Below are 23,745 nucleotides of genomic sequence, written 5' to 3'. Positions count from 1 at the left end.
GCTGTGCGAGGCGGCTACAAGAAACTGCCGTAGTAGGGAGTATTGGGAAGGCGAGGTCACATCAGTCACGAGACTATGCTCCTGCACTTAACCAAGGGCTGTAGTCACGAAAGCTTCCATCTCCATCTTGCTATCCATCATCTCCATCCCTTTGTGATGCCTTCATGTCTTAATTCAGCTCTCACTTAAAGAACTTTTAAAGACATTTTGTAAAGCCACAAATCAATACGGTTAGCGTCCATTGCCTCTGTAAGTGGTCTTGTACTTAGCTGGTCGGACACGCACTCAAGATATCTAATGAATGGTTGTATGAGTTTGTCCTTAGTAGACATTGCATTAATAATGTTGAGTTATAGATGCATACAGATAATACATGTCTTAGTAGTTGTTATGAATAGCACTAACTCGCAGAATCTGAAGACATCTTTGAATGCAATGTCTTTGTACTCAAAAGCAATGGTCTTAAAGTTAGCCAATGCATAGCTTGAGACTTTAAGGACTTGGCTTTCATACTTTATATTAAATGATCACATTGTGTTGTTTGTATGTGTGTGTAGTTGCTCCAGACATCCAGGTGCTGGGCTATGACGGCGACTGGTATGTTGGCAGGGAGAACGTACAACTGCAGTGTCGGGCCAAAGCCAACCCACCTGCCCAGCACTTCAGATGGATCAGGTGTGTAAGCACTACTCTCACAACACTCTGGAACGGGTTCAAGAGCTGTTGCCAAGCCCTGCATCCGGAAGCCATCTCAGACAGCAGATGCTCACTACATCTCTACACCAATCACTGTGTCTTGAACTGTCAGGTTAACTATGCAAATGAACCTGTTGCTTGTCATTTCACGAGTGAATGCCCAAGGTAGCAAACATTGTAAGAGTTCAAAGCAAGTCTGTTCTCTGGCAGTAATTCTTTCGAAATTTCATCATGATTGGTCGCTCATTTGGAAGATTGCACATCATGCTGTGAGATTGAAACTTATTCATTGTGGTTGCATCTGTCTCAAGCAATAATATACTATCAGTCAAACATTTGGATGCATCTACGTATTTTGTTAGAAAAACGGTGAAGCCATGAAAACAATAAGGTTACAGAATTGAAATTGTTGAATTCAGACGTTATGGTCATAAGAATCACATTTTTGAAAAGACTACACTTTTACAAGGAACTTCCTTCATGTAAAAAATATTATTATAATTTATTCTTGTTTGTTTTGTGCTAGTACTGCGTTAACAAGTTCTCTCTTAGAGTTCTTACATTTTACATCTTACAAGTTCTCTTACATTTAGTCTATCAGTTTTATTTTCAGAGACTGAACCATTATATTTTCACCATAAAAACATTCAGAATGTTCAATTAAACCTACATTTTTTTCAATTCTGTCACAAGTTGCATGTATCACTAAACTTATTTATTTTATTCAAACAACTGCTTTATTTCCGAAACATTAAGTAACTTTTTTATGTTCAGAATATAATTTTATTGTGAACAAGTATCATGTATTGTATTGTATCTAGGGTTGTCAAACGATTAATCCGGATTAATCGCATCTAGAATAAAATATTATAATTTAGATTATTGGTAAATATAAATAAATGCATGTAAATATTTCCTGAATATATATATATATATATGACAGCCCTAATTGCATCGAATCTTAAGCCGAATATATAGATCTTCTCCACAAAAAGGTCTACGTTTTGTTCACGCTTTCTTCCGCTCTAGTTCCTTGAACTACTCTAGCATACTTTGATAAATTTGACAGTGTGATAATGCAGCTATTGTTAGCTCTTGTATGGCAAATTGCTTACAACATTCCTTATTGGTAAGAAGCTTTTGATAAAGGTGTCTTCTAATAACTACATTTAAAACTAAATTGAGTCTGGTGTCCAAACCTTTCACTGCCTCTTTAGGTTAAATTTAAAAAATGTCAATATATGTCAATTGTGTGTGTTTTAGGTTGGATGGAGACATGCCAGAGGGAGCGGAGCTGCTGAATAGCTCGTTGGTCTTTACAAAATCCCTGCAGAAAAACGATTCGGGGGTTTACAGGTGCGAGGTTGCAAACGACATCGGTCTCCAAAGTCGAGACATCAGAATACGAGTTCAGGGTGAGTGAAACTCAACAAACTAAACTCTTTGGGTGTGTTTGTCATGTGAAATCAGACGTTCCCGATGTGAAATTTTCTATGGAATCCACTCGACTCATTGCTCTTAAGAGCTAACCAGCACTCTGATCATTTCTCAGCTTGAGGCTGATACCCGAAGACATCAACCCTCCATTATAACATTTCACTTTCAAATCCTAAAGTTTTTATAGTTCCATAAACTGATCATTGAGTTTCATAGGTCCAGTTTTCACTCTCCACAATCACACTTCATGGTATTTACCTCCAGTCGCTTTCATGTGAACATTAAACATCATATCCTTTAATTAGTTTTTGTGGAGCTGCACTCTCTCTCTCTCTCGCACCATCAGACTTTCACACAATTATACAAGGGCTAGAAAAGCAGGCAAAAGCAACCTTGACTGAGAAATGTCCTAGATTCATGAAACATTCACCAGTTCTTTTCAGCCACCATTAATCATGCATTTCTCTTTATGCTCGCCCACCTCCAAAGATTTGACGTCTGCGTGCATGTAGCTGTGTGTTCCTGTGCGTGTGGTTGTTTTATGTTGGTCTGTCTCCTCAATATAAAAGTCCCTTTGCGTCATCCGTTTGAATCGTGATGTTTCTACTAGAATGCCTAATGCTACTGTTTGTGTTCTGATGAAGTGACTGTGCCTTTGTGTTGGTTTGTGGGCGTTAAAGTGTGTGCGTGTCTTTCTGCTGTGTTGTCTCAGAACTTTATGCATGACTATGGGTGGGCGGCACCTGTACTGCATGTTAAACGCGTCACTGCTACCTTTGTGGACGCAATTCACTATAAAAATGCACTTACTGATTAACCGCTTTTCACTTTGCATGTTTGGTACGGTGTATGAGCGCTCATGGGATACATATGGTTTGTACTGTACTTATACAGAAGCACTGTATCATGTTTTAGACTAAAGTCCTGTTTACACTGACAGCTATGGCGACCAAGTTGAGTTGCCCTTTGTTTTAACAGCAATAATAGCCAAGATGTAATATTTCAGGGCGGGTCTCTGCTTTCAGCCAATAAAATGTATGGTTCCGCTACTGTGGAAATTACAATATTAATTGCTCCTGCATACTATTGTTGGCGAACTACAATTGAAGGCAAGACTTAGAATTACTTTGTCTATGAACACATATGGCATGTAATAAAAAACATGTACTGTAGAAATAATGTCAGAAATTGAAGTTCATCTTGTGAGCGGTATGATTAATTACGCCCTGCTGCAATTTATATACAGTAAAAAAAATCCCTGCAATGTTACTTTTAGCGGCAGGAAAACTGCTAGTAAAAACATGTCATTCTATTTCGACAAGTAATTCATCTCATTGGTTTTAAGGTTTTTTTAAGCTAAAGGCCCATTACACATCCAACAAATTACATCACATCCAATGGCATGGATGCCTACTGTTGACCTGGCGACCTCAGCGACTTTAAAATCGCTGTCAGTGTGAACTGGTCTTAAGGGAGTAGCAGAGAGAGAGAACATGTCCGTGAAGGTCAGAAAACCTCTTGTCTTGTTCTCTTCCACTCCGGACATTGACATACTGAGGCTGGAAGCTCTACAGTTTATTGATTAAAATAAATCATTCTTTAACCCGCCGGGCTGAATTGAATAAATTAAAATTGTCTTAATGCATGTCCTTGTGCTTTTACTAAAATGTAATCTGGATTGCACACATGCGGTTTAACATGCAACACAAGCTTATGCTGGGAATATCGTGCGAGCACAGACAGGAGTTTGGAAAACCATTTCTGTATCGCACATGCTGCCAAAGTAATGAATGGGAAGTTTACGTTTTCATTAGCTATGACTAGTCCTTCCCACATACATAAACATTCTCACCAGATACACAGATTCATCCAAATTACCTATGGCCCCTTTAGTCAAAATACTGTCCAGGAATGCAAAACATGATACATTATTCATTCCAGCGAGGATGAGCAAATGATTCCCTACTTTAACCGGAGCTCTTGAACCGCGCGACCCCTTAAAGCGCCTGAGCTCACGCACTGCACTCAAAACATGCACACACATCGCAGCAAGCCAAATAGCTCACCATGAACAGGACACACGGTAATGGGATATTTTGACTTTCAGCCTTCGAGCCTCCTCTCGTGAGAACACTGCTTGCATAGTCAAGATGCATGCCCCAGAATGCACTGCAACGCCACACTCTGTTCCCCAACACAATCAAGAGATCAATGCATGATAATGCTGTTAAAGCTGGTGTAAAATCTTTGAGCTCCAATGGAAGTCATGGTTACAGTTAAGATGTAGTAGTCACCTAATCTTCAGGTATTATTGATATCCGTTCCCTCCCCTCCCCTGGTAGCATGCAACCTTTCCCTGACCTCTCGCCTACATTTTTGTTCATTCTCATCACTTTGCTACTTGGTCATCCATACTCCTCTCTCAGCTAACACTAGGTTGCTCCCTAGCTTTCATTGTTTAAGTATATTTTAATGTTGGAATGTGTGGTGTTAGCTGGAGATGTAAGTATGTAGGTTATTTTGAATCCCTTATCATGAAGCTCCTGGAAGCAGAAACATCTCACCCAACTCTTACTTCCATGTTTTGTGTTTTAGTCGACTTTTGCTCTGGACAACAGTTTCAGGTTTTTACTCATTTACGTACAAGGTTTACAGGTAGCTACACTAAATGGCCAAATGTATGTTGACACAAGCAGCACACTTAATACATGCTTTTTTAATATTGGCATCTACTTGAAACAACTGGCATTTATGGGCCGTTGTTCCTAGAGGGCCTTTGCTGCCATAACAGACTTTCCACCTGAAGTTGGAATGTGGCGCAAAGGTTTGCTTCAATTTACTGTAGACGTTAACATCAGTGAATGTTGGGCAATAGGGCCCTGCTCAATTCATCCCAGTAGACTTCAGGTCTGGGTTATGTGGCTGTCAGTCACCAGGCTCTGTAGCCATTTCTTTTTCTACTCCAGCATGACTGCCCCTGTGCATGTTCATGTTGGAACCAAAACAGGGACCTATTCTACTGTTAATGTTTGTCTAAGGAGATTTCATGGCTGTATGCTTGGTTTTATGCAGCTATGAGTAATGGGCGACGCTGAAATAACCAAACCCGTTAATTAGAACGAGGTGTCCATATTCTTTGGCCATATAGTGTATATTGTTGCAAAAGAAAACTTGGAACTGTCTCATCCACAGCAATAGAAATATAGTCCAGTTATTTGTGCTAGATGTCATGCTAGCAAATATTACAACCTTTGAAGAAATTCATGACCATTAATGATATACTGATGTAGTTGGCATTGACATATCTACTTTTCTTTGTGTGTTCATTCCTTCCTCCTGCCCCTCCCTCTTGCCTTTCCTTCCTTCCCTCCATTAGATCCTCCCTCAACCACAACCATGCCCCCCACCACCCCTTTCCGCCTCCTAACCGCAGACATCTCTGCCACCGGGCCCGGTAATAAGCAACGAGCGCTCATCACCTCTCCTACCTTGGCGCCTCTGCCGGAGGGGAGCCTGGGCACCATTGTGGGTGGGGCAGTGGGTGGAGCCCTCTTCCTCCTGTTGCTGCTAGTTCTGGCCGGAGTTTATTACCAGCGCCAGCGGCGGACATTCCGCGGCGACTACTACACAAAGCAGTATCATGGGCCCTCCGACATGCAGAAGGCTCCCCAGCCGCATGAGCTACAGCAAGTCTACAACAAAGGCAGTCCAGATACAAAGCCCAAATCCAATCAGGATAATGGCACCATCTACCCAGACAAGGATCGAGAGGAATGGGGGGATTTCGACCGAGAGAGATCGCCTAATGGGCGCAGCAGAGCAGTAAGGGAAGCGGGCGCTCATCTCAACCATCAAAACCATCACAATCACGAGCGTGAGCACAACAACCATCAGCAAAGTTTCAGTCCCGCTCACCACAACCAGAGGAGCTTGCTACAGCCGGAGCCCCGCAGGTATCCCGCGCCGCAAGTCAAGAGCAACGGCTCCCCCCACCTGCCGGAGGACTGCTACGACAATGATTACGTGTCGCACACGGACGGCTCTATGATCTCACGCAGGGAGTGGTATGTCTAACCAGTATGAGCAGGAAAAAGACTGCGTAGACTCTTAGGAAATGCTTCAAACTGCAAAAACAACACAAAGACTGCAAAGTTACAGTATGTAAAAACGAATAGGAAATGTACTCGCACCTTTTCTAGTAGTTTACGAGCCCGATTCGTAGTGTTTTTTTTGTACATTAGCCTAACCATTAGTTACCTGTTTGTAGTATGTTCGAAGGATGTTTTGGGACCAAGAGGCTGTGCATTTCTTTGTTACGAAGGAAATGGTCAGTCAACAAGATCTGATTTATGTATAATATGTAAACCTGTGCAGGTTCGAGTTCAGGTGCGATTTAAGTTGGGTTGCCAAATCATTACAAATAAATCTCCTCTATTGAGGTGCACAGTAAAGGTGCACTGTGATCTTTAAAAAAAGATGATTTAATAAAATATATATTATTTAATAAAAAAATGTTATTATTGACAAAATGTAAGTGTTCACATGTCGATAAGTGTTTTAGCTTAGCACTAAGAGTTTCTATGAGTCACGTGAACTTTCACCAATGCTGTCACTCCAAGAGGCAGAAATTAGCTCTTGTCAACAGCCAGGCGGTTTCCATGGCAACCTTTAATTCTCTACTGGCATTCAGAGTTGGAGTGCTGTTGGGTGGAGCCAGACAAGGAGACAGCGCAGGGTTTGATAAAACCCGATGGGAGAGAGAGCGAGAACGACAGACAGACAGAATCATTACCGAAAAGGGACGACTGTAATAGTCAATTCAGTACCATTTGCATAACTGCATCACTTTATTAAGTCTGAATTTCTGGTGTGGGTGCACGTCTGCTAATAGAGATGGTACCTGCATCTGCATCATTGATAAACATCCTGCAAATTCAAAACTACTGCCATTGTTTCTCAGATGATATACTTAAAGCTTGTCCCATATAAATGTAGCTCTCTATCTGGCTTCACCTCGCAGACCATCACTGCCCAGTGTTCAGACCCTCCTGTATTCAGCAGCTGTTGATTTATTGGTCCAGCACGTATTACATCACAGATAAGCTTCTGTGCCTGTCTCTTGTGGTTTTGTGTGTATATTAGCGTGAGAGTTTTCTATGTGCGTGTTTATCTGTGCCTGTATGCAATCCACTCCTGTAAAAAGCAGCCTGCTGCTGTTAACCTACAGTGTTTCGAATCAGCCCGTGAAATCGGAGGTCTGATGTCGTTGCTTCAGAACACACTCAGACGATAGCCAAACACAACTCGTTTTTGATCATAAAGTTTATAGTGTTGGCTGGATCATAATAAGCTAGTAATATGGTTGGCTTCAGGATATTGCATCTGGAGATGATATTGTAGTGCCTTACAATGATTGTGCGCTCTGTACACGTTACAGCGAGCATGATGTTATGAACGAGCGGGTGTTGTTTTATGAAGTTACGAATGTGTCAGGCATCGAACGGTCAGGTGGGGTGATCCTGAGGACGTCTTGTATTTTTTTTTTCTCTTGCCTTCACTGCTTTAGGTCTTTTTTTTTTGTATAATATTTTTCTCAGAGATTATCAGACAAAAACAAATTGTTTTGCTCTCGTATGACGTGTGACACTTGAGTCATGGTGCACATCAAAGAGTTGTAATAAAAGTAAAACTATCACTTAAAGTATCTATGTGTACAGGTTTGGACATTGTAGAGTTAAATAAACAAGGTTATATGTATATATGCAGGTATTTGGGAGAGCCTTGTTTTTGTTTGAATTTATTGTTCCTACATAAGCCTAAAAGAGATGACTGCTATAGGGAATGTCTATGGAACGCACTAGATACTCCCACCACTTCACAGGTCGAGATGAGGCTCCGTTTCTTTGATCACTCTTTGCTTCTTCAGAACATCCTGTTCACTTTTTTGTTTTACAAAAGAGCTACTGTTGAAAAAATGTTCTCAAAGAAATGTATTTGCAATGTATAAATGATTCTGAGCATTATTTTGTAAAATCAACTTTTGGGATACGTTTTGTTTTGAAATAAAGCACCTTTTTTCTGTGACCCGCTTCTGTTTTAGAAGTTTGCTTAAATCAGCTTTGTGTTGGTTGGAAGAGTGTGTCGAAGTCTTGGGTGTGACTGGTTGCTTCAGCTGCAGAACTCTTCCCTGTGGGGGTCTCCTCTGCTTCCCTGGAGGGCTTGAAGGATATATTCCTCACGCCCTCTTTTCCTTTGCTGTGGTTAACCTATTTCATCTCGGAAGATCTCTCGTGCACAGAGGCTCATTTTCATGCATATTTTGTGGGAAAGCCTGTGGCTAAAAGCTTCCTGTGGATGGGGCTAAACTTCCTCTGTCTTACCTAGGATAGCCCTAAAGTGCAGGGATTACGGGATGGTTGATTCTCATGTTTGCACTGCTGTTCTGTCGATCAGCATGAGAGGAGATGAGCACAGCAGTGAGGATAAATCGTGTGTTGAGCGGGCTTTGTTTCATAGCGTTTGCTAATCTGGTGTCCTGTTCCATCAGCTGGTAGTGTAAAAGGCATCAGAAGTCCCCAGGTGCAGAAAACACACAAGATGATAAAATGTATACATTGCATGTATATCTGTTTGATGGTTGTTCACCAATGTTTTTTTATTCTGATTCTTAGTTTCCATAATGGTGTTTTTCTCAGACATGCCCATGTTGAAAACCACACAAGAGATTAGAGGTAAATGGTTACATTAAGGCTGATGTCATTTAAATTTAATGAATTGTTCATTAATTGTTTTACTTTTTTTCTTTTTTAAATAACTTAAAATACAAAATTACTGAAAATATATGAAACCATATATAAAATTAGCTTTATTCATTTTTATATTTTAAGGGTTTGTGGTTTTGTTTATTTTTGAGCAATTGTATAGTTTTATGTATTTATTTATATATATATGTTGCTTAGGGAACATTGCACCTTTTCAGTTTAAACTTTCTTAGTTTTGGTTTTCTATCAAATTCTGCCACACACTTTAGGTTATCCTTAACATTCAGATTATAAGAGCACAGTCATTTTATTAGGGGCAATGACATCATTCTGTATTACATCACCATTTCTACAAAATCTCTGAGGAGCAGCATTACCTGTTTCCCCTCCCTTTTCTGAAAGCGCCTCTGATTGGTTAAATTAGTCCGGTAGAATGGTTTCGTTTGCCACAGCCCCCTTCCGGGCTATTGATACCGTCCCCATGGCAACAGGCTCTTCTCAGCCTCATCACAGAGCTTGTTCTCATGAGAGATACCTGTGCCTTCTCACAGAGAGAAGAGAGGGGGGTTAGAGAGTGGATGAAAGAGGGTAATTCAGCAGAAATGGGGGTGGGAGGGTGAGACTGGAAGAGAATGGGAGGAGCCTGAGGGTGAAACGAGGTTAAAAAGGAGAGCAATGAAAACGCAAGCTTGAAGGTGCCATTGTAAATTCCCGCTATAAAAGATGGTCACTTTAAATGGCTGTGATTTGTCATTGTGACCACATAATGTTATTTCTTCTGTCCAGAGAGAATCTGTCATTGTGATCGTTGGATTTTTCTGTTGGAAAATTTGTCATGGGTGTCTCTGCACTCTCTCCCCCAGATATCAGTCTTTTATGAGATATTTTTCCAGTAATACATCATAGTGGTCATGAAATCATTCCCTCAATGGTAGGCTGTTATTAAATGTGCAGTGTTCCATTTTACGGAGTCTCGCTTTCATCGAAAATGTATAGGAGTTCTGGTTTGTGTGTGTGTGTGTGTGCTTTATTATATCACGAGACACTGTTACACTCTGTGGGGTGCATAAATAAACTGTACACTTGAGATATTAATGGGCCTCTAGCTGGTTCTGAATATATTATGTTAACTATGATCTTCTCTAAAAGACAAATATCTTTGTTTCTACATTTCCTCGATCCATGGACTCGCTTTTATTCTAAAATTCCCAGATAACATGGATAAATGTTGTTTTATTACCTTGCCTCCAAAGGGAAATCCGCAACAGTGCCACACTTTAAAAAAAAAACATGAGTTCATAAAAATTTCTGTTAACCATTTTTTCCAGTGTGTTATTGTTGTTTTCTCTATGCAATTTATTTAGATTAGAATGTCAATCAGGGATGTCAATCAAATGCTCTTTGTAATGTTTTATTTACAAAAGCGTATTTGGGGTTTTCGCCAAACACTAATTAATTATGGGACACTAGACCACCCAGATTCAGATTACTCTCTCCAAATGTGCACACGACCCTTCATAAAAATCACTTTGTTTAAAGTAATCCACAACAGAAGATGACCTCTGACACTTGACCTACCTATCTCCCCTCTGTCACTATGACAATCCTCTGTGGTCTTTCTCTTATCTGATGACCTCAAGAGAAATGTTCTATTGAACGACCTTGCCTTCATCACGGAGGCATCATAAACCTTTGACCGTTAAAAGACAATTCTTAGTCTTACAATCTGTAATTGTGTTTCACAGTAATCAAGACTCACAGGTAGAAAATGGACAGCAGCAACCCTTTCCGCTCCAAGAGAGATAGATCCCTACCTGCACTCCAATATGGCTATCAGATGTCAGCCAGCTAAGTCAGGCTAGTTTTCCACATGTAACGCTTTCCAGAATGCATTGTGCTACTTCTCCCGCCACCCATCTCCTGTGTTAACAAATGCAGGTTCTCGTATGTTAACCCGCCGTGAGTGTTGAATGAAGTTACAAGATGTCCGTACTGACAAGACAATGATATGGGGGTCAAAGAGTGATACCTTATCCCTTTAATCATGTTTAAAAATGCTCAAACACCTGAACCAGCTTTTGTGTCACCAACTAAATGTGAACCTTACTTAATCCTCCATTGCTCTGGGATCATCGCCGCTCTTTGCCGTGCATTTCTCCGAAAAACTTTAAATCCGCTCAACAAACATGGCGAGAACTGTTGGCAGAGTCTTCAATGAATATGCTTCACCTCTGGGTTCACCTGTGAAAGGTTAAATTGAGCTTTTAAAAGCCTCTTGAATAATGAAGGTTTTAAAAAAAAGTGCACTTTAGCAGGACTTAACCCAAACACAATTTAAATCCTTTCTGCCAAAGAGCAAACAACACCTTTTGGAAGATGTTTGTGATGGTCCATAAGAAAACATAAGCTCTACTTAAAGAACATTTAAGTTCGTTGACATTTAATTCACCTTGTAATGTTTGTAATCTCATGACATATAAAGCACCAGACAATTAAGAAATTGTGAAACCTGATAATTCGCAGTAAAATAAGCAATATGCCTTTTGGCTTTCTTAATATATGCTCTGATATGAATGTTGTACTGGCGAGTGATCAGTTTTAACCCATCCTGAACAGAACTGTAAAGGGGTCATATGACTCACTGTGGGGGGCCCATCTGTGGTATTAACCGCCAGACGGTAGAATGATGACTTCTCCCCTGCCCCCCTCCAAACGCTGATACCGTCCCTCACCATTGTTCTCGTACACTGAACCACATATAATCCCAAATAAAGTTAAACCTCCAGAAAACATATACGGTGTAAAGGTTAATAGAGACAGAATGGATGGTAAACCGTGATAATTGTGGAGTGGAGGGAAGCAAGGGGACTTTATTCAGAAAACATTGAAATTAATTATAAGAAATGTTCCCAGTTCTTTAAAGAAGCCCATGTGACCCTGATGAGAAACTTGCATTTTGTGCAAACACTGAAAAGATGTATGTGTATAGCAAGGGCTCATTATGAGAAATATGAGGCTTTTTGTAACGCATTAGCTCTCTATTCCAAAATCCGAATTTGAATTTACCTTATTTTCTGCCTTCTGTATAGACTTGCAAATCCCCTTAGAAAAAATAAGTTCAAGAACAATTTAAGCATACTTAAGTTCACATATGTAGTAATTATACTAATATCACTGTACTAGTATACTTGTAAGTGTACTATTTCAATTATACTTGGTAACCTACTTCGCCCACTTTTCAGTTTATAAAAGTATACTTTAAAGTTAGCATGAAATAAAAATTATAATTGTTTAACACAGTGGTGAAGAAATTATAAAAAACTATTTATCCGTGCACATAATCCTTTTTTTATTCATTTGCACTTAAAATCAAAAACGTTAACATCCTCACCCTCTTGAAACGACCTCTCTTCACTTCTGGTCACGAGGGCGGGCGTTTAAATCTTTTTTTCCTTTCAGAAGTCGTTTATTTCCGCAATTGCCACTTCCGTTTCATGCAGACTTTAAGTATAACAGTTGTAAACTTTGACTACGCAACTATATTTCTTGTTTCTACAGCTACACGTGAAATACATTAATATTATAATATAACATATTTTTTGCACTTTGAGTGTGAACTACTTCGTATTGGTAAGCTTACTTTAAGTGAATTTAACATCATTCTTATGCGGGTGGATTCCTGGACAGGGATTAATACTAGTCCCAGACTTGAATACATTTTAGAGCTGTCCAAACTGAAAACAACTTGCACTGACATATCTTAAAATACATAAGTGCCGTTGTTTTGTCTCAAAGTGCACACAAGTGATGGCATGTTTGTAATTCAATGTCCTAATTAAGCTAAACCCTAGTCCTGGCTTAAGTAAATTCCTTGCCCACCCAACCACCCCATAATAATTTACTCTCTATATTATACTGTTATCATATAAATTTGAACATATTGTTTAAAAGACCATATGCAAAAGTATGTGACCAGTTTGAATACTCTACCCAATACAGGCTACACAAACAATACAAGCCAAGTATACTCTTCTTGTGAGTACATCTCAATAAAAAGACAGACAATAGGCTATATTTGGTCTGTACTGTACTCACTCAAGTATATTTAAGTGTTATTTCAACTATATTACTGAGAAGTACATTAAAAGCAGATTAAATGTATGCTAATAAAATAAGTGTGCTATACTAACAGTAAACTACATTTTTGTAAGGGCCTCAATGTTGGCCTCAATGGTCAAATATAGCTACCTGACTGGTGCTTTATGCCATATGACTTGCTGTGCAAAGATCTGCCAAAAACCTGGTTGAATCACCACTGTGCCAAACCGTTTCAGTTCTGCTCCAAATCCTTTGCCAATGTTTTCCATCCCATCTCCCATTTATCCACCATCCCCTTCATGATCTTCAGACATCTTATGATCTTAACCTCATGCTCTCACTGTCTTTATACCTCGACCGCCAGTTTTCCTCTGCCCTCTCATGAGCCGGACGTGCACTCAGCAGGGCAAATATTTACCGCTCACTACTCTTTAGCGATCACTATTGAGTGACTTTTGAATGAACGTCCTGTTCCGTGAGGGCAGAGGTGAGGCAATAGCAACAGCATTGTAGCAACGATTGGGTTCACGGTCATTAAACCTCAGAGAAGACACTCAATTATACTTTTAATTGATTTCTGTAAAACAAAAAATGGGAATTTGAAGGAGGGACAAAATGCTGATTAACAAATGGGGATTTACTGCAACACCGTCATTTACTACTAAAAATGTATAGTTAAATTACAATTAATGATGCTTTTGGAATTCAGGAATTTAAAACACATTCTCAATTCAGTTCTGAATGGAGCGCAAACCTGTTACAGAGTCATTGTACCAACCTCTTGGCCCAAACGTTTGTTGATCATCTAAAGGGCAGCACTGCTTGATCTTAATTCATCTTAATTAATGAATCTAATCCCATTTCAGAAGACCCGTTGTGTGGATAACAAGCTTGCGATTCGCCAAACCTCTGCTAAAGATTCCGGTGAATTTACTAAATTAAGTTGTAAGAGCGTTAAACTCACCGTAAAAACCTACAAGAGGGGACTGTAATGAGAGAGAGAGAGCGAAAGAAAGGAAAAGTTGGAGGAAGAAGTGCAGTAAAGCATAAGAGCACTGCGGGGTAGAAGAGACCGTAACAGCAGGCTTTAAAGCAGGACAGCATGAGGTCCTAATTACGGAGCCTTAGAACCGGCTGCCTACAGCTCGCCCCTTCCAACTACTGCACAACCCACCCATCCACCTGACCCTCCAAAACAACAAACATCTAGTTTCCTTTCAGTCTGACTCCTGATGAATGGTTACTCCACCATTGTTTCTGCAGAGGATGTACTCGAAAGCGCACATTGAATCATTATCATTAGTCCATAAGTATAGTACACGTTATAAAGTTTTCTCTTCACTTCATGTAACAACGTCTGGGAGCTAAGTAAATGGATGTAAATGTTTACACAAATGTGAAAGTCTTGTTTTAGTAAAAAATCTATAAACTTTCTTGAAACAAGATGAATTTGGTAACACTTTAGCGAAGGTTGAATTTTTTTTGTTCGCATATTGACATTAGCTAACATTAGCAATGAGCAATAAAGTTTTTTGTCATTAAAATTGTTCTTGTTAGTTTTTTTGTGAATTAACGGGTGTTACAACTTTTGATTTAAAGTATATAGTAAGATTATTATTAAATGTTTTGTTCATCATGTTTACAAATGCAAACTTTTTCGAAAGTGTCACTGATAAGCAAACCCTGTAGAAACCCTGAAAAAACTGTATATCATCTTATTACATCATGTTTCTTGTTAAACAGAAATCTAACAAATTTTATATGATTTAAATAAGAGCATCATTTTGCTAATAGGAAACTAGTAAACCATATTCAGAGAATATTGAATTAAAATGTAATTTTAAAATCTTATTGCATTTTATATTTTGGTATTTTATGAAAAACAGTGGGGGGGCAATTTCAGTCTTATGTATGTGACATTTTTTTGCAAAAATTGAAATTGAAATTCTCAGAGAATGGATTTATTACCATTGTATTGAATCATCGGTTGAATTATTGAACTAAACCCCTGGTAATACAATGCAGACATCAGAAAAATATCACTATACGCAAGTTTTTATTTTTCTAGAACATTCATGCGTTGTTAATGAGACTGGCGCAAGTTTTTGAAAGACAACATTTGTGGGATTTCTGTGAATTAAAAGGTACAAAACAGAAGCAATAATACCCAACAAATGAAGAAGGGGTAGCTATATAAAGACCACAAAATATTTATTTGTTCATGTGCCCGCTTATGAGGAATATGGATTGTTATGGTTTTGACAATTCACCGAATATGGAAGAGTATTCTTTAAAAAAAATGAAAAAAAAAGCTTTAAAAACCTTAAAAGACTTCACATGGGTATTTAAACCAGCAAATATTTGCCATCTGATCAGTCGGTATGATGAAAACATTTGGTAAAAAAAATTCATCTGAAGGTTGATGTTTGCATTTGCCTGAGGATATTTTTTACTTTATCCACTATGGTTAGATTGGATCTTTAGTCATTTTAACTGGTCTGTTTGCTTTTCTTTTTTTGTCTTCTGCAATTTATATTGCTGTCACATGCTATAATGTATATGCAAATAATTGCTAGTTACTGTGATTTGCTGTTTTATACCCTTGATTATAATTTATCGCATTTAGTCTCTTTGTGCCGAGATGAGCAGTGTTTCTCCTGACAGGCTGAAGATAATTATGGTGGAACTTGATGTACCTCCAATATCACTGGCTATGTTTATATATTAATTAGCTCTCATATTTCTTGCCTAACTGTGTTGTGGTACCTTTCAGAAATGTCTCAAAAGCAGATGACCTCCTCCATGGCGATAGCTGGGGCCGTAATGGGAGCGGTGCTGGCGCTCTTCCTCATCACTGTTTTCACCATCGTCCTCCTCACAGCACGCAAGGTCCCCCCACCCACATACACAGATAAAGTGTGAGTAATGCGGCATCTTCACCTACTGTACTGAAGATCTGTATGCATATCTTACAATGTGCAGAATGTGTTACAATGGCTTTATTTTATAATAAATTAAAGCACATTTTTCCCAGTATTCTGATTTCGATATTATGAAACATTGAAAAAAAAAACAGATTATTTTTTTAATCTGTGAGCAGATGAGCAAACATTTGATTGATTTAGGCAACGTGAGGATTTTACTGATACATGTGATGCTGCAGTAGGCTTTTGAGATATTTCCTCTCCGAGTCTCCTGCCTTTCTGACACGTAGACCATCAGTGTGTTGGACAGCTGGGGCAGGACATGAGCACTTACCTGGTGAATTATTTAATCATTAACTTGCTTCTTCAGCAACTTCCTGACTGTCCTTTGGACCCAGATTGACAGAATAAAACATTACCATTACTACCCTTGGTTTAGTGACCTTACAAAACTATTTCCAGTCCAGTTTGTAATGTCACCGAAGGCCTGAAACAAAATTTGTACGTTGAGAGATTGAGTTTTTTTTCACTCCATGGTGACAAAATTATTCAGAAACAGGGTGGGGATACATCATAAATGCCACAATCTCACGATCAGCATCCAACACACAACATTAACTAGAAAAAAAGAAATTGAGCAAGGAGTCAATCTTTACAACAGTGATAGGAAATATACTAAACCACACATTTGGCTACCTAAAGTATAAGGATATCATGACGTACATTACAATGCACTTCAGCTCTGCCCGGGTCACCTGTTGCCCCATCAGAATGAGGCATTTCACGCTACAGTGTGTCTTTATGACTTAATCTATTATGGCTAGGGCAGTATATCAAAGATTGTGTATGGTCAATGATTACAGAGTGCAGAAACCCAGTCAACACTGTAAATGTTCCACATTACCAGGAGCCACATCATACAACGTGATTTTGTTTTTCAGGTCTCTAGAAAGACAACTGAATGTCAACAGAGACCGAGATTTGCCACACTAGAGCGCAGCTGTGCGTTTGCTTGTAAAGTACACGGACACTACCACATAATTTCAAAAAGTTGTGCGCAAAGCGTGTGGATTTTCAGATCTTTTTATCTCTGTGTCAGAGATGCTTTGTTTTCCTGTCAGTACGAGAATATCTCTAGGTGTGAACCTAGGCCTTCGGGAGGCGTCCACAAGCATCCCGAAGGCCTCAGTTTTCTCACAGCCATCAACAGACAGGTCACAGGGCTTCATGCAATACTTTGCTCCTACATTCCATAAGGCTCCATAAGGGCATACAGTTTTGTTTCTATGAGAGATGTATAAGATTGATTGCGTGTCATAGGTTATTTGTGTTGGACAGCCAAAATTTGGGACATTCTGCCTGCTGCTCCTTTACAAAAGATCTACACGTTGTATAAAAATACAAGAATGTAAATTCTTAAACTAACATAGACAAAAAAAAAGTTTCTTTGAGAGTGATGATGGATGTAGTTCTCATGAGGATGAGGTCACAATTCAGCCTTGCATGTTCACAGGGGAAATTGAAATGAGAAACAAGGAAAATGCATCACACAGATGATGCTCGACGTTTGGCTGCTCTAGAACCAAATGTCTGGTCTCCATATGAATTTTGGACCTTGATATTTGGCTCCAAATTTTCTCATAATTTACATCACGCAGTGTCTTTTGTAATATGAGATGAGCTAGTTACACACTAACTTTCAAGCTCACTAGGAAAACATTATTTTACGAAGATTTGTTTTCCTAAACATCCTCAAAATAGGATAAGTTTGTGTAAGAAGATTAAACTTTTTTTAGAGAATATGTTGAGGTTAGTTTTCTTTGTTTTTTCAAAGAGGGTAGGAAGTATCTTATACAGTATTTCTTCTGAAGTCAATTTTTCTAGTTTTAAGGATGCTTGGATTGACAGAACATTGGAGATTTGTTGACTGGTAGTTTATTATTTATTGCTTGTGTTCTGCTGTGCCATCTTTATCAACATCGTCTGTCTTAAAATTAGCAATTTCGTCTCAAAGCCCTCAAATTTCTTGACCGAGCCCCATTCTCGTTCAGAATAGGTGTGAGAGACGCTCTTATCTCTTATCTGTTTCGACTGATCCCAGTTCAGCGTTCTTGCACTTGGCTTGGCTTATACTGTGGCATACTGAATGCAGATCAGTGAGGCAGGACAGCTGGGTTTGAGCTGATGGATGAAGCTGCCACAGCGTAAGATACAGCGGGGACTGTGCAAGAGATAAGCAGCATTGAGACACTGACACACTACGCTCACACAGAAATGAAAAAAAAACTCTTGATGTTTGGATTTCATGAGAGGTGCTCTGGTTGTCAGGATTAAAAGAGAAAATGCATCTTCTTTGAATGCTTCAGATGTTTGTGAAGAAAGGTTAAGCCATTTGGCCGATATAAAAGCTTGCATCTTTCCACAATTTTCCCAAACCATGGTGATTTTTGGTCGTGATTTTGTGGCATTATCATCTGCCCTTGAATTGAACCTTCACAGCATTTAAAATGGATTATTGTTGCTCAAGGTCTTGGCTAAAAATCGTTTAGACGATCAGAAAATGTTCGAGGATGGGCGAGGAGGAAAAAAGTTTCCTTAAGCTTCACATGACTGTGCATTCAATAAGAGGAAATCATTTTGTTGCATCTTCTTGAGCATTTTGTTACGTGCAGTTCACTTAAAACATTAAAAATAGAAGTTTGTCCAAGCCATCTGTGTAGGGACTGTTTATGTTGGCATTCCCAAAAACTGGGCCCAGCATATTTTCACAAGACTCTTTGGGTAGACTAAATGTTGAAATTTAAATTGTGCTGCTTAGGTACATAATGGTTATGTAATGAATACACATTTGATTTAGTAATTAAAGGAGCAATGTGAAGATTTTAGCAGCATCTAGCGGTAGAGGTTGTGAATTGCAACCAATGGCTCATTCCCCCCTCTCCCTTTCGAAGCACTACGGCGGCTCTCACAGGACAAAGATGTCGTCTCATTTTTGCTTTGTCGAACAAGCTAACATATTTACGAAACACACTCTGTAGACCAGTTTGTAAGTTTAGGGCTAGTACCTACTAAAGCATGTAATTCAGACAACAATTGTGTTTTACTAAAAACAAATTTTAAACATATATGGAACCACTGACCACAATGTGATTCAGACGAAGAGTTATTTCTCCTTCCCTTTCCCTCCTTTTTGTAAAGTCCAAAATGTTGGCTCTTCTTCAGTCATTTTGGACATCCAGGTGGATCCATTGGGAGTACCCAGGCCTGTCTGTGACCTCATTCCACAAATGCACTTGCCGTTTCTTCTCCAGACCATTAATAAAATGTATTGCTTTCAATCCTTTATTTCAACCATAACTTTTCATGGGAAATGCTAATGTTAGTCTATAGACTTAATGAGTCATAAAACACTGTTGTACACTTTTTCGTCTCCACCCTGTTTAGACCATGTAGGAAGGGCAGGGGACACATTAGACAGACTGATAGCCCATTGAAAATCAATTACACAAAACATTGGACTACTAATGGTTAGATATGAATGTCCACAGGAAGTGGAAAAAAAAGACACAAAGCTGATGGCTTAAAGAACCGAGAGCTGTGGGAGCTTTTGGATGAAAATGCAAACAAGCCTTAAAGATTAGCCCAAGTCAACTTTGTTTTAACAGCTTGCTTCCATTGGCTGGGTCCACATGAAGATGCATCTCTATGCTCTTTGGTCACTGACCCCTTAAGGCACTTTCTGGACTAGCATCATAGCACACACAGCACTATCTAAATCCAGGGAGCAGGGAGAGGAATCTTGTCGCTCTAAGCATTCTGGGAATTCAAGGTCAGGGTAGGGCAGACCTCGGGATCTGTCAAAGCCTGGGGCTAGCAAATAGAAGCTCAATTGGTGTTAGCACCAGGGGCCAATGCATTAGAAATGTGAGACCACCCCTCTTTAATGCACTTGCGTCAAAACTCATTCATCTCAAAGTAGAAAGTGCAGAGCCATCTAAATAAAAGAGTTGGTCTAAAGAAGAGAGTATGTAGAGATGGGTTTTAAGAGGAGAATGAGACTGTGACATGATGGATCAAGGATGACTGTATCAGAAGACATTAAGAGCTAAGTTAAGAGGCAGTTGACATTTTTTTGACATTTTTCATGCGCCCCAGTTGTTGGAATATTATTCTTTTTTAATGGGTTTTGGTGTTTAACACTTGAAATTATACTACAGTCAAATATTTTACCTTTGCCACGTAATTGTTTTGATCCAACTAAACTTATTTATTTGTATTCAAATTCATTGTGTGTAAAAACTTACTGCAATAAAATTGATAAATATCCAACCATACATTTTGAATGAAAAAATTGAACAAATTCTAGAAAATACAATTTTAGTTTTACTTTTAAATTTTGCTTGCATCAATGTCAGTTTTTTCTTAATATTAAATTATATTTATACTTTGTTTCAGAGTCAGACCTTCACCTTTTATTTGAGAAAAACTAATCCTATTTTAACAGATGACAGTATATTTCTTAGTTTGTCCAAAGTATCATATTTTCAGTGTGGAGATCCAACGTGCTTCCATTTAAGGAGGTTTAAAAGCAGGTCAAACATGAGCTAAACCTCTTTGCAGTAATGCAAAGGCCATAAATAATTGTTTTTTAATGATGGTTTAGTTGGTGCTCAATATCAGATTAGAGCTCATTTTATAAGCTTGTTGTAGCTCGTGATTCATTGGAAGCTCGCTGTAAAAAGACTCCAAGTAAATATCATAAAGAGCTCTTGTAAATCAATCCCCAGGGAATTTTACATGTTGTTCGATTACTATGGATGTGTTTTTAGTGCCTGGTATCAACTACAGCTATTTACAAACTGAACAATATGACAAGGTCAGTTGCACATATTATTTCTAATGTGGATGTTTGACTTGAGCTGTGTTTATGTATTTTCACAAACATACATCTCCACCCACACACATGTAAAGTCCAGACAGGGTCCATTGTGGCCCTGCTGGTGTTTGGGTAAAAGGTCCAGGGGGCGTGCGAAAATATGTCTCCGTGAGAGTGCAGGGCATGGAGATGTGGAGGCCACTTGATGTCATGAGTGGCTGGTGATTGAGACCAAGTGACACCTTGAGAAGTGACTTGAGTCTGTGTGGGAGTTCAGAAACAGATTCTCAGATGCGAGATGACTTCCTACAGATTTCAGAGCTAAATAAATGGTGTGGCTGTACTGAAAATATCAGGATTTCTGTGCTCAAGAAAATCATGCCATGTCGATACTGAGCGACACTGTAACTGCCTCCTGTAAATGCCTCCTTGTTCATGATTTTCTCCCATCACAGGATTGACCTCCCTCCAACTCACAAGCCCCCTCCTCCATACACAGAGAGGCCTCCCACCATTCCATTGGCCTCTCAGGCCCCTCAGGTGGCATCATTCTCGCAGGTAAACCTTATACAGCTCTGTTTACTCTGCGGGGTTCCCCAGTCTGATTTACTTTCCTACTCGGGTGCTTTATAATGGAGCCGTTTTTGAAAGATGACTGCTGGCATCTGCTTTATTATTCAAGGAGTGATTATATGTCTCTTTTAGCTCTTGTTTGCCAGAATCTATCATTCATTTTTGTCCACCCCACATTAAATAATGCTAAAGAGACTAGGGCAGTAAATTTGATGCTGTTATTTTGTGTGATTAATTCTTTTAAAATTTATAATAATGTGATGAGAAAATGTGTCCCCTGATCCATAAAGTGGAATTTTCCGACCATCGCATCAGAACAACTTAAAGATTATATAGATTCCATATCTGTTTACTTTAGAGTCTACAGTGTATGCTGGTTTACTCCAAAAATATTACTAAATATTTTATTAATAAAAATAAAACTTTTCTATTGTTATACTGTATGCCATTGCTCTTTGTCTGAACTGACCAGGCAGACAAAGTCAAAATATATAGTTTTGCTGTATATCAGTGAGAGGTCTCAATGAAATGATATACTGTATTAAGAACTAAATTTTGACTTCTAAAGCCACTTGTAATGTCTATTCAATGCTTTTACTCTCAAATAATCTTTGAATTATCTTCATTTGAGGGCTATCTCAACAAATATTTGTATTAATTTACTAAATTAACCATATTTAAACAGCTTGACATTTTCTTACATCTAGTAAACATAAAATGTCATTGCCTATCAGCACCTGGGAGTCACTCATAATAATACTCGAAAATTATTAAATACTGTGTTGTCAAAGTTGATTAAAAAAATTCAAACTTTTAAACTTTGTACAAAAAACAGGGTGACTAATAATAATGAATTATATGGAGATGCAAGGTATCAGAAGGACAGCAACGATTTGCTATAAATTCTATACCTGTATCGACCACAGGCATACAATATACACAACTCTTCCAGAGAGTTGTTCAGTCTGTTTTGTGTCATCTGTGCCATGTAGGCTCGTCGGATCGAGAGGCGATATGAGCCGGCCGAACGGGTGCCTGGCAGGCAGGCTCGCCGAGACTTCCAGAACCCCACCCACCATTCGCTGACCTATCAGGAGTGGATCTGTCATCAGAACGGAGCAGACCGCGTTTACATCAACCATAGAGAACATTATGTGTGATGGTGCCCTTGTGTCAACTGCAGCGCACTGCCAGCTCCAAAGTTAAAACTGTTTACGAGTATGCTGGGAGCGAAAAATCACCGTTTAGAGCACTGCTAAACAGTCATTACAACACTCAGCAAATACTGTTATAAACAAGCTCTGTATAATGCGCAATGAAAACTCTGGCAACATGTAGATCTTTATTAGTTTGGCCTGGAAAACAAACTTGTTCAGTGCTTTAATATGTACAGTAGTCCTAATGTAAAATAGTGACTTAGATTGTATGTAAAAGGTGAAAGTAATTGTAGTGGAATGAGTTATCGCCTGGGGCCTAGATTCGGACATTATAATCAAATGATTTTTTTTACTGTAAAATGTATCGGTTTGTTATCTTAGTTGTCATTTTACTGTATACTCGACCACATGATATTGAAACATTTGATTTTTTGCCCAAGACAGCTAGCGATTTATAGGTCATTTGCCATAAGTTTTCTCGTTTTACACTGTGATGTACAGTAGATGTGAATTTTCATACAAGGCACACGCTAAATGTATTTTGTTATTGCTTTTGTGTGTAGATACTGTATACCTGTACTGTTTTGTTAATATCTGAACTGAAAGAACTGTGTAGAAATAAAGTGACTATTCATGATTTATTCACACCCGTATCTTTTAAAACGGGACTCTTTTGTGAAACACAAAACAAGATATTTTGGGAAATGTCAGTCGTTTTGTGTCCATACAATGGAAGTCAATGGGGGCCAATGTTGTTTGATTACCAACATTGTTCCAAACTTCTTATTCTGTATTTTGCAGAAGAAAGCCATAGAGGTTTGGAATGACACTGTGAATAAATGAGTGAACGATGACTGAATTTTCTATTTTTTACTATTTCATTCATCTTAAAGGAGTAGTTCAAGCAAAAAATGGTCCCCATTGACTTTCCGTAGTAAGAATAAAAATGACTATGGTCAAGTCAATGGGGACCATTTCTGGGTGAAATATTCCTTTAATACCAAACATGAGCATTTTACTCCAGTTTTGAAACTCGTAACCAAAGCAATATTTGCATTACATCATACCAGTGATCAAATAAAACAATAAAACCAGTTAAGACTTCTTTGTTGTTATAATTTCTCTGTTGCTTTACTGTAAACACATCTGAAATAACAGACGGGAGTTAAAGACTAGACTAGACAGCGCTTCAGGAACCCTCACACAATCTTATTAGACATCAG

General features: G+C 38.8%; 1 protein-coding gene across 3 annotated transcripts in view; it reads left to right on the top strand.

The window, feature by feature from the left end:
* The window catches only part of nectin3b (nectin cell adhesion molecule 3b), a 49,116-nt gene extending 25,740 nt beyond the window's left edge, over positions 1 to 23,376 (top strand). For 2 of the 3 annotated variants that reach the window (XM_056731528.1, XM_056731529.1), the window contains exons 4-6: positions 558 to 675; positions 1,960 to 2,111; positions 5,510 to 8,217. In XM_056731528.1, coding sequence (XP_056587506.1) covers positions 558 to 675; positions 1,960 to 2,111; positions 5,510 to 6,207 — 968 coding nt within the window. In that variant the 3' untranslated portion in view covers positions 6,208 to 8,217. Of the gene's footprint in view, positions 1 to 557; positions 676 to 1,959; positions 2,112 to 5,509; positions 8,218 to 15,765; positions 15,911 to 21,247; positions 21,351 to 22,357 lie in introns of those variants that run through there. The other variant, XM_056731530.1, reaches the window with a different exon arrangement.
* Positions 23,377 to 23,745: the final 369 nt, after the last annotated feature.

Source organism: Triplophysa dalaica, chromosome 19 (assembly GCF_015846415.1).
Source record: "Triplophysa dalaica isolate WHDGS20190420 chromosome 19, ASM1584641v1, whole genome shotgun sequence".
Classification (NCBI taxonomy): Eukaryota; Metazoa; Chordata; class Actinopteri; order Cypriniformes; family Nemacheilidae; genus Triplophysa; species Triplophysa dalaica.
The sequence above is the reverse complement of the archived record's forward strand: the minus strand, read 5'-3'. Positions and strand labels throughout refer to the sequence as shown.